We start from the raw sequence: 12,007 nt of genomic DNA, 5'->3' as shown, positions 1-12,007 counted from the left end.
TGTAAGTTGTATTTAGATTTAATGAAATAGAAGGTACAACTCTTGTTTCAGCAAAAAAGAATATTAGGTATCAAGAATCAGTTAAAATTAAATAGTTCTTGATAACCACCTTCTCATTCTTTATTCACCGTGGATATATGCTCTACAAAAAATTGGCGTGATTATCATAAAAATTGGAGGAGCCTTTGCATTGTAGGAAAATAATTTATTCACTAACATAATTATTATTAAGTGAGAGAGGAATACTGATAATAAAAATTCTTATTATTACGACTCAGCTCGGTCATTCTATGGAAGGAATGTGTAGATTCCCTAAAGGACAGTTGAGGGAGAAGGCAACGAAAGAATCACCAACAAATATATCCTTGTTGGAAGAAGCTTTTCACACTGCCTTTGATGGACAGAACGGAAACCCATTCTTTGGAGGAGAGTGCATTAGATACGTGGACACTATGTTGGGTGCTGAAACGGTGTGGTTCCAAGCGGTGGAGGTTATGAGTGGAGTGAAATTGATAAATCCTTGCACCGCACCTCTACTCCATGTTTGGCTTCTCCATTTTAACAACATTGATTGTGTAAAGAAATCCCTTCCTGAGTTTGATAAAGTTCTATGATCGGTACATACATTGAGCAGAAATGCTCTAAAATGAGGTTGTTGGTGACCACATTCCGCTGAAGTCATTCAACCTTTAATATGCATGGTATCATGCTAGCCTGCAAGTCATTGATTTCATTGATATTGTGCATAAGAGATAACTATTCATGTCATTTTCCTTGAAGAATAGATTTCATATGAATCTTTTGCATTTAAAAGAAAATAAAGTATCCATTTAATTAAAAAAAATGTGCATATAAATACCATTTGCATAAAAATATTAACCACAATATTTTCTTGAAAGATTAAATATGAATTCTTATGCATGACATGATAAGAGTGAAAATTATATTCTTGAAAGCTTGCATATGAATCTTCTTCATACAAATATAAGAACCCATGTTAGTTTTCTTGAAAGGATTATTTGTTTGTATACACATAATTAATGGCTATTGTGTTATACTTCTTGAGAAAGAATATGTCTTCATATATAGAATAATAGTAGCCATTGTGTTAGCTTCCTTTGGAAAAAGAATGTGTGTTAACACCCATCAGGATAGTAGTTATTGTGCTTGTTTTCCTTTAAAAAATTTTGTACTTGCAATGGTTTTTCGTTTAGAAAAGAGTGCGTTCTTGTGCAAGGAAAAATAATAGTAGTTGTGGTGTTTTTGTTTTGGACAAAATTCCATTTTCTTGCACGAAGAGATTGTGATACCCATGGTGAATCTTTGAAATATTACCATATTCTTATGGACAATGGTGAAATGTAAATAATGAATGGGAGGTATGGAAAAAGAGGCAAGTCTTGGAATTGTTTATGCATTTTACTTTACGCATGTGATATTTAGATGGATAAACTTATGTCATAACCATATACATATTTTTGTAATTATGTTCTCTTAGTTAACGTATGTACGATTCCAATAAAATATTCATGTCTCAATACTTTGTTATGAATTGTATTTATGCACATGAAACAACATTTGAAGCATAACTATTAAATATTTATTATTTGGTTTGATAAGTATTTTATATAATGATGATGTTAGAGATGTTGATGGCAGTAATTGGGGTGGAAATGTCACTTATGAAAAGGATGAATTAATAGTGTTTAGCCTATCCCTTGTACAACAACTGACAAGGTATTACAGTTAACAATATGACAAACAATACATTCATTATGCTTGACTGATGGTCCATGCAAAGTGCAGGTTCACCAAATGCAAGATATTTCGCTATTGGAGATGTCCATGCCACAAATACATAGTGCTCGAGGGGTTATAGGGTAATTTTTTTGATAACATGATTAATTTAATGGCTTCTAGCTAGTTATGTTGAATTAAATATGATATTTCTTTATAAGTTTTTTAATAATAATCAAGGGATGGTCTCCTTACTGCCATTAGGGGTGAACGCCCTCATGAAACATTTAATAAAATAAATGTTTGATGTTTTTTTTCGGTGTCCATTGATATGTTTGGATATTATGTCACTCTAATGATGTTTCTTCCCTGCATGATATTGACACTTACATTATCAAATATGTAATTAAGTAGCTAATTAAATGAACAATGGTAAGGATGTAAGATTACAACATGGAGATTTATGTTAATACGCTCCAACAATGGTTGTTAGGTTATATGAATTGTTATTCTATTTTAAAGATACTTTATGTAATAGTGATGATTTTATCTAATGGTCAGTTAAAGAATATGGAATAAGTGATTGGGAATTTTACAAGATTTACTAGCATGTATTTTAAGCGAGGTCTACTAGGGGATGTTACTTTTTCTTCGAAGGATTTATCTATATTGATTAGAATACATATTAATGGAGTATAATTATTATGTGCATGATGCCTGTGACTATGGAGTTACCAAGTTTTTCAATGGTGGAGTTGTAGTCAGAATCGAAGAGGGGAGGGGGGAGGAGCACTATGATTGTGTGTTTTATTCTGAACAATTATGTATATAATATTATCTAGCTATATCAAGTTGAATTTTGATTGTGACCTCCACTTGTTTTTTCCATCTAGAAATCACAGATCACTGGAAAGTGCATGCATAAGTGTGTTTCATCAATCCCCTCTACCAAACTAGATAGTAAGGAATGCTACTTATTGAATTGTATTATGTATTTTTGGATGGTTGGTTGTCCCCACAGAAAATTTGCTGATTTGACTTACCTCAATCACTTCATTTAACCTCTATCTAAAAGGAGAGAAAAGTGACTTGGATCAACTCAATCACTTCATTTGAACCTTTGTCTAGAGGGAGAGAAGAGTAAATCAATTGGTTTACTCAGAGCTTATCCACAAACTAGAAACTATTGTAATATGAGCTTTCCCACTGTTTTCCTTTGCATTCTTCACTTTAGCAAATTTACCTAAATTTTCACTTACCCAGATTTTACTACTGTACAATATCTATAAAAAAATATATTATATATATATATATATATATATTATATGATGGGAAACATAAATATAAAATGTCACTTTAATGTCAATTTTTAACTCATCGTACAAAAATGTATTTAACCTGAAATAAATGATCAACTTTATCAAACTCTTGTGTAGACCCCATAAGATCTATATGGTCACTAAAGAGCTATTACTGTAGAAAAAAAAACTCTTTAATCCTTTAGTTAAAATAGTTTTTATTCATGTTTAACTTAAAGTTCCCGTTTTCTTCATTGTGCTTATTCATTCTTTCCAAATGAATAGTAAATTTGTTTTTTTTCTTCTTTTCTACTTTTAGAAAAAACCATTTGTTTTCCACGAAATTAGAATATTCTTTCTTGCTTAAATTGTTATGTTGTAGGTGTGATGGCCCGAATATTATTCTGGCCAGATTATCACTATGTGAACTATCATATACAGGATTAACAGAACAGCCTCTTGGAGTTTACATCAGGGCGTAGCCCCTAGCGTGATTGTAGATATCATACTTTTATGAAAATCCTGGGCATTTTTAAACTTCCAACGCCGAAAGAAGAAACCTTGTGTTGCCACGCTCATAACCAAGTAACACAACAGAAAATCTATTTGTGAATCTGCAATCGAGATAAGAGACCAAGATTATTCATATGAGATAAAGTTTATTTATGGATCTGCAATTGAAATAAAAATGGAATGGCCTATATGGCCTAACCTATATGATAGAAAAGGCAAGACAATGCCTAACCTATATGATAGAAAAAGGCAAGACAAATAAATTAATACAGGACATTTTGCCGGCACAAGTTACAAGTTACAAACATAGAATTCGGCCAATTCCTTCAAGCTGGAATCGCTCTGAATAGCGTCTGGTTCTGTGTTTTCCAACATCCACACCAAATGTTCGAACATCACCACCTCGCAGGCGACTGAGAAACCGTCTCTGAAACTCTCAACAATCAATACCCTCAACAATGGATGATTTGCATAATGGCCACTTATGAAATATCGTTTCCTGGACTTCCCAACATAAACTATATTACATCCCTCGGGCGCTTTGTCTAGTTTGTGATTATCTGCGTCAGCGAGGCGAGATGGCCTGCTTTCTGCAAATGTTGGTGCAATAACTTTATCCCAGTCATGAGCATCATCATGAAGTAGATCAGAAACGGAAGTGAGATGACTGTGTGAAGGTCCCACCCTTGTGAAACTTTGCCACCGCTTGAGAAATGCCTTGATCTTGTTCATCTTGTGGCTTAGTGCCAGCAGCATCCTCAAAGAAAAAAAAAATTCCTGGCTTGCAGTATGTCCAAAAAGAGATCAGTATGGGGACTCCATCAAAGCCGCTGTGCCGTGTAGTATTCGAGAGCAACATCGTTCTAATATAGCACATGGAAGGAAGAAATTTGCAATAATGTATGGTGTAAATTCGTTGGGTATTACCATGTTTGAAAGCGAAGAAAATTTTAAAGCTTTTGCTCTATGGATAAAGGCGATTTTTTTTTCAAATGCTACTATAAGCCTGTGTGGCAACACCTTCACATCAAGCCATTATATCTTAGCGATGAGTTGTCGCAGGGAAAAAGTTGAGAGTTGGTGGAACGTATAACTACTAAAGGGAAACAACGAAAGCCAAAATTAAATGATGCGATTCTCGTTCTCGTACCAGTGTTGAGAGTTGGTGTAAGTACCATCTGAGCAACGTGGAAACATCTAACACCAAAATTTATTGCCGAATTTTTAGTCTCGTACGAACGGCTATATTGCTTTTGCAAGATCTAGTATTTGTACAAGTTATGTGGGAAAAACCACAGCTGTGGAAAAGACATGATAATGATATAATATCTCGTTTATCTCTATGGTCAAATGGCAATTATGACGAATACAACTTGTTAATCTTGTTAATCGCTCGTCTATCTCTTTGGTCATGAGATGAATTTCTTATTTACCATCCTTCAAAATATTTGTAATAAGTTCTCTTATTACTATTATTATTCTTAATAAGTTGTACATTATTTTAATAAATTGTTTTCGAAAGTTTATTAAAGTGGTATAAAATGATGTAAATTAAAAGATCTATAATTTAATCTCTTCGAAGGAATCTAATTTAAAAAAAATATTATAGACTAATTAGTTGTATAAAATAAATAAATATATAAAGCTATGGTTTTAGAAACGGAGTTGTCTTTAGTACGATTTTTTGGAAGCTTTCCAGTGAATTTTTCTGGTCTAATTTCTCTAAAATCCGGTAAGAATTTATCGAAATCACAAGTTTGATGGGTAACTTCTGTGTAATCTAAATGCGCTAGGGTTTTTCAATATACGGAATCCATATATACAATGAAAAGACCAATTTAAATAACATAAATCAAAATTTAACCTCAAATTTTTCTATCCTAAAAATCACACTAAAAACAACTCCTTTAAAAACAACATGATAATCATGTAATCTTTAGTGCATCCTATAGCCAAAGGTCTATGGCCAAAGGTCTATTATCATGCACATAATTTCCTAATCGGGCAGCAATCTCTTTCGTCATGAAGTTTCATATTACCATCATTCAAAATACGACATTTATGTTATTAAATGATAAATATTTAATGAATCAAAATATTATGTCTATTCATTAAACTTAAGATACATTGTAAAATTAAGAGAGGGTATTTAAGACATGGTATATGAGTTTGGGGAAATATTAAAGAATATTGTTAATTTAATTTCTGATTTATAAAAATAAGATTTTGTAAAATAATTAAATCTATTTTAAATATCAAATTTATTTTATAAAAAAATATGGTTTATATTTATATTATTTTTTAATATTTTTTAAATTTTAAATTCATCATTTGATTTTAAATATTTTTATAAATTAAATTTTTTTTTTATTATTATATAAAAAATATAAAATTCAATAAAAACTATTATAAAATATAACAATTAAAATTTTATCACTTTCCTTTTTAATCAAATGCTTCATTTACTTTAAGAAAACCAATAAGGATAAGTCCTTTTGATGAGCCAGATTAGAGAAAATACTAATCCTCAAGTCCTGCCTTTTGTCAAGCTTTGAATGCATCTTTAACCCTTGTTAGTTTCGAAATCCTATTTATTTCAATAGAAAGCAAGTTATACCATACCAAATTAGAGTTGTGTTGTGGGAGGAGAGGATTTTATCACTTTCCTTTTTAATCAAATGCTTCATTTACTTTAAGAAAACCAATAAGGATAAGTCCTTTTGATGAGCCGGATTAGAGAAAATACTAATCCTCAAGTCCTGCCTTTTGTCAAGCTTTGAATGCATCTTTAACCCTTGTTAGTTTCGAAATCCTATTTATTTCAATAGAAAGCAAGTTATACCATACCAAATTAGAGTTGTGTTGTGGGAGGAGAGGATAAGATATTTTTTTGTGATGAGGGATTTCAAAATATGTGCGAATGACTTTACTACAGACGTAAGACTATCTTCAAAATAATGTATACGTTTCAAATTTAAATTTAATATCTTTCAAAATAATTTATGATCAAAATCGTAAGTGAAAATTATCATTTTTTGTGAAGCACTCGAATTTTTAGGGTCAGTTGTGTATGAGTTTCCTTTTCTTTCTATAAACATGATTTGATTCTGCTTGTCTCAATACTACTTTACAATACCATTTTACATTGTTGTTTAATAAATTTCTCATTATTACATGAGATACATCTAATACTTATGGGTTTTGGAATTATTTCTATGATATAAATAATTGTTTATGCAAAAACTCATTTTGACATTGACTGGCCTTGTATAAAATGATGCTTATGCGAATGGGGCTACCACAAGGGAGTGTTTCTTTCTACTAACATAATGGTTTACTAATTGCAATATGAGTTTGATTGTTGCTTAGCTACGTACGCCTTTCACCTACCTTTTTAAAACATAGGAATTATGAAGTCAGATAAGCCTAACATCGCTGTATGTTGGAATTGCTTTTACAAATATAAATGTTTCTATATATAAAAATTACTATTACGCATTGGCCTGATTGTTGCTTGGTCATGCCCCTCCTTTTTTCAAGACCTCTCAGTACTTCATGGGACACATTTAACCTGCCTTCTGAAAAGATAACAATTATGAAATTAGATAAGCCTCACATTTGGCATATTGGAATCGTTTCTACAACATAAATAGTTCTATAAAAAAAATTGTAACACATTGGTTGAGAATAGTGGTTCAAAGCAACATATAAATTATAATATAAATAATTTTTGTTTAATCTTTACCGTAAACCATCTCCTAATTGAAGTAATTTCGATTTCTCATTCACATGCCTTCCTTGAAAAGGTTCCTTAAAATTTGTGTATTTTAGAATTCCTTATATAACATATATACTTCACTTTATAAAACTAGCTATCATATCGGTTGAAAGAAGTGGACCATACAGACATATACAACCATTATTTATCTTAAGATAATAGTGGTAGCCTCAATAGCTTGTTTCTTATGGTGTGAGTATCTTGCTTTTCATCTCCCTCACACGTACATTATTCCATTATACTTTCACATTCCCTCTTTCTAAAAGAGTTTATTCCTAAGACTAGTGCTTCAACCCCTTTACATGTCCTCTTTCCTTAAAAAAAAGTCTTAAAGCCACTAAAGTTTTAATATTTTAATTTTTTTTAATTAATATATATATATATATATATATATACAAAAATATGTAATATTTTAAAAAATATTAAAAACAAAAATAGAGAGAAAATATTATGATGATGATGGCGATGATAATGTCTAACATCCATTAAGACCATAGGGGTCTATCAAAACTTAAGCTAGGAGATTAATTGAGACCCTTTAAAATATTATTTCTAGGGTCAATAAGAAGGAAATAAGTGTTCCTAGATCGCAATAGTTTTGTTGTTTCAACAAGTCAACAAGGTTGGTGTTATGGCAAATGTTATGAAAATGAGATTAGATGTGAGTAAGTGTCGGGAAATTCAAGAGAAAGTTCTTTTCATTTTCAACCTTCTTAGCATCGCAAAGGTGACTGATTCTTTTATCCCAAGGAGTTTTTGGAATAGACCAATGTTCAATTTCATTTTGAAGCTCGTAAGAATTAGTTCTTATCTTCGCAATGTTCATTCTTTTCTTAGCACTGGTCAAGGAAGAAAGGCAATTGTAGTTTGGAAGAATCAGGTTGATCACCTCCTTATAATACTTTAGCTTCCTTCTCCCCTCTAGCTCCATATCGTCCTGCAACTTTTCCTTAAACTTGGATGTAATAGTATGTTTAATCCTATCCTTCTTCTCTAATATGATCTCCTTCTTTATCCACCAATAGATGAGCCAAGACTGGGTATCCTTGAGCCATCCCTGCTTGAGTTGAAGGTGAGTGTCTTGGCTAGAGTTAGAATTGATTTTGGGGAATGTATTTGCTTCGATATTGTAAATCTTCTTCTTATACATCAGATACATAAACATACCCATGCTTTCAATGGGGGAAAGGCTAGATTCAATTAAGAAGATATGTTAGGGAGTATTTCGCTTCAAGTTGTAAGTTATAAATTACTTTTGGATCAGCTCGGTCTTCCTCCACGACTCTCTAGACATGCTACAACCCAATAGCTCACAACCATATAAAATAATAGGGGCGACGAAGGTCCCAAAGAGGAACTTAGTTTTATTCTAAACCCAAACTGACTTACAATCATTTTAAATATGGTAATAAGCTTTCTAGACTCCAATAATCCTTTTCCTCAATGCTATAATTCCAGTTAAGATCATGCTTGTTGGGCACAGCCCAGCTTGGCCTAGTATTTGGTGAAGACTCCACATTTTGAGGAGCAGAGTGCGAAGTAAAGGATGCAGCGAAGCGCGAAGTAGACCGCGCACTGGAGCGGCAGAGCGCCAAAATAGACCGCACAATAGATATATTGCATGACATATAGGCTTTGGAGTGGGTCGAAGCCCCTCCCTTTTTGCAAAAGAATACTATTTTGTAAATGATCAATGGTTTTTGACCATAGTAGCTTTTATTAGGGGAGTCCATGCTATATGGACCATTGCATTTTGATGATATATCCCTCGATGTGATAGTATATAGAGGGATGGATAATAAATAAGAGAATCATCTTTATGGTTTGGATTAGTGTTATGGTTGTATCTTTGTGACTTGTAGCTTATGGCGATGGAAGAGGCTCTGCAGCTGAGTGCGGAGAGGCCTAAGTCCACAGCTGAGTGCGTGGAATGCTTGCAGCCCAGTACACAGGCCAAGAAACATTTGTTGTACAAATTATCTATTATAAACAACAGTTCCTATGGACGTTGTCCCACATTGGGATGAACCCGATAAAATCTATGTCTCCATGTGTTAATTTGCTTATTATCTATTGTAGTGTAGCAGTTTGTTATAGTGCACTTTATTTCCGTACAGTGAAGTTTTATGGATGAATATGATATGTTTTAAGGGATGAATGTAATGTGGTGAAGTAATGTATGAATGCGAAGTAATCTATCTATGTTAAGTATCAGAAAACACAAAAATACCACATCACATCATCCATCAAGGTTGCAAAAACCTGGTTCTGCATCCTCCCACAGTCACTTCCAGTGAGACTGTGATCTTCTTGTAGGTCGTTGCCGAAAGGGCCCGTGATTGAGGGTTTTGTTCGTGCACAGAAAAATATCGAACCAGGGTTAGCCCAATCTAATCCAAAAAATGGTTCTGTTACCGAGACCAGTGCCTATTTGAGGGATATGTTTATGTGGCATTCGTCAAAGAAGGAAATTCAAGATTGGGTATAACAAAAGGAGAGAGAATTTGCAGATCAAGTGAATATAAGCCCTCGTCTTTCATTTAAAAGGTAGTTACAGAAGCCTATTTTCGAAGATCTATATAGAAAAATTTTCGGTTTGTTTCACGTTGAGTTGTATGAGCGAACATCAAGGTTGACCAAAAGAAAGGATTTTTTTAAAGGAGACAAATCTAAGGAGTGGAATCCTGAATTGATACAGTGACTCGAGAACACCAATAATAGAATTTTAAGAGTTTTTGATTTCTGGATTGATAACATCTTGGGAGGATTCATTACTAAGTTTGTGGTAGACTCGACTATGTCCTACAGCAACGCAGAACGACAAATTTTCAAAGTACTGCAAGTTTAGTACTTGGGATCTCTGAAATTATGAATTAAGATGCTTTTGTGTGAAAAGGAAATTTTACGAATGCAATCAGATTATTATTTTACTTATGTTTGGGAGAAGATCCGAAGAAGAGACTTGAACACTGTCAAGTGGAAAAAGATATAAAACATACACTAGAAAGAGATCTCATGGCCAAGATCCGAAGACTTTCATAGAAACTGTCTATAGCCCTCTTTTGAGTGAATCTGAAAGTGAAGAAAGCTTCCATGAAAACCCTGAAGTAAGTTCGCAATATTCATTGTTCCAGCCTAAAAGTTCTCCGAAACCAGAATCTAGTAATATTCATGGTAATTTCGGTTTTCCCTGTCTTGCTACCCCCACTAGCCCCCATCCCCCTCTCCTTATGAATCCCCCTCCCCCTCCCCCTCTGAGAAAAAATATGGCCAATGGTATTAAGCTACCTATTTTTAAAGGAAATGGATTGTCAGATTCGGAACAATTGTGGTTTTTATGCAAAGCAATATGGACAGCAAAGTCGGTCCATGATGAAAATATAAAGAAAGTTTGCCTCGTCATGACATTCCGAGATAGAGCACTGACATGGTACATGAAATATTCGAGCAATCAGATATTTTAATCACAGAATTAAAAGAAATCAAACAAAGGCCAACTGAGTTTGTTTGGGAACTTGACCAGAGATTCAAGGTATTATTGGATGATCTTCGACATAGCTCTGCAACAACATAAGGAATGGTTCATAGCTGCGCTACTACCACATATCAGATTGCCTTTGACGCAACAAAAGATAAAAACTCAAGTCGAAGCTCTAGAGCTGGCGATGAAATTATAAGCTTCACCTATAGGAGATACCAATGTCGGTATGCAACAGATTGAGAGTTTGCTCGAAAATTTGACTCTACAGTTATAAGATATGAAGAAAAGAAAAGAAGTGAGAGAAGAAGTGTGGTGTACAAAGTGCAAATCAGAAGGCCAATATAAAGAACAATGCCATCTATTCAAAAATTATATGGCTAGTAGAGCAGCGAATCCTTTGAATCTCAGATCCAGCCTATGGTGCAAGATATGTAAAAATAGAGGTGAAAATCACTCAGAAGATTGTTATTTGTTACAAAAATATGTTCAGGGTCCTAGGAGCATGTATTGTAAGTTTTGTAAATCAGTAGGACATGATGAGAACCATTGTCATGCTTATGAACTAATGATGGAGCGTGATGCTGACTCTTATAGAATTCAAGAAGAAGAACATGGACATGAGGATAATGGAAAACGTAGTAGTCGACATGGTTATCAAGGAAGAGGTCGAGGTGGCGAAGCTGTTCAAGGACGTGGAAAAATTATTTTCTATAACTGTGGCCAGCCAAGACACTTTGCGAGAGATTGTTAGAATCCCACTACGACATGTAAGTATTGTAAAGCCTTTGATCGTGTAATTGAAGAATGTATGGTACTTATGGAAAAAATGAAAGAAAATAGAAACCAACGGCCAACACAAATATCTAGATGATGACTACTGAAAGAAGAATTGATGATCCCCGAATCAATATTGTTACTAGAAGTGGAGCTACGACTGGTGATGACAAAGTGAATGAAAAGAAGGAATGTGAAACTACATGGGTTATAAAGAGTGTTGAAAAATCTCTTGTATTTGATATTATAAGGGAAAGGAGGTGTTTGTGGAAACAAAGTGAAGCTTTATGGATGTTGGAGCTTCGACATCTAGTGCACAGCCAAAATAGAAATGTAACTGCGACATAGCATCAGCTTTGAAATAGAAAGAATCTTTGACACAAGATCAGGAGTCAGTGCACCAAGAACTTGTATGAAGCTACTAAG

General features: G+C 33.5%; 2 protein-coding genes across 2 annotated transcripts; one reads left to right on the top strand and one right to left on the bottom strand.

Annotated features, from left to right (window-relative positions):
* Positions 1-299: 299 nt before the first annotated feature.
* Positions 300-614, top strand: LOC149159854 (putative glutathione S-transferase GSTU6). The gene has a single exon (XM_089434442.1). The coding sequence runs from the start codon at positions 300-302 to the stop codon at positions 612-614; it is 315 nt and encodes a 104-aa protein (XP_089290568.1).
* A 3,225-nt stretch (positions 615-3,839) lies between these two features.
* On the bottom strand, positions 3,840-4,304 carry LOC149159853 (auxin-responsive protein SAUR77-like). The gene has a single exon (XM_089434441.1). It carries the CDS (start codon positions 4,302-4,304, stop codon positions 3,840-3,842), a length of 465 nt encoding a protein of 154 aa, XP_089290567.1.
* Between the last annotated feature and the right edge of the window lie 7,703 nt (positions 4,305-12,007).

Source organism: Pinus tabuliformis, chromosome 5_2, assembly GCF_031772625.1.
Source record: "Pinus tabuliformis cultivar Carrire ecotype Pingquan chromosome 5_2, CPIR1, whole genome shotgun sequence".
Taxonomy (NCBI): Eukaryota; Viridiplantae; Streptophyta; class Pinopsida; order Pinales; family Pinaceae; genus Pinus; species Pinus tabuliformis.
This window is presented reverse-complemented; position numbering and strand designations above follow the sequence as displayed.

Bases quoted from the DNA above. Each gene is read 5' to 3' on its own strand.
- LOC149159853 (XM_089434441.1), bottom strand. From the start codon at position 4,304: ATGCTGCTGGCACTAAGCCACAAGATGAACAAGATCAAGGCATTTCTC.
- LOC149159854 (XM_089434442.1), top strand. From the start codon at position 300: ATGTGTAGATTCCCTAAAGGACAGTTGAGGGAGAAGGCAACGAAAGAA.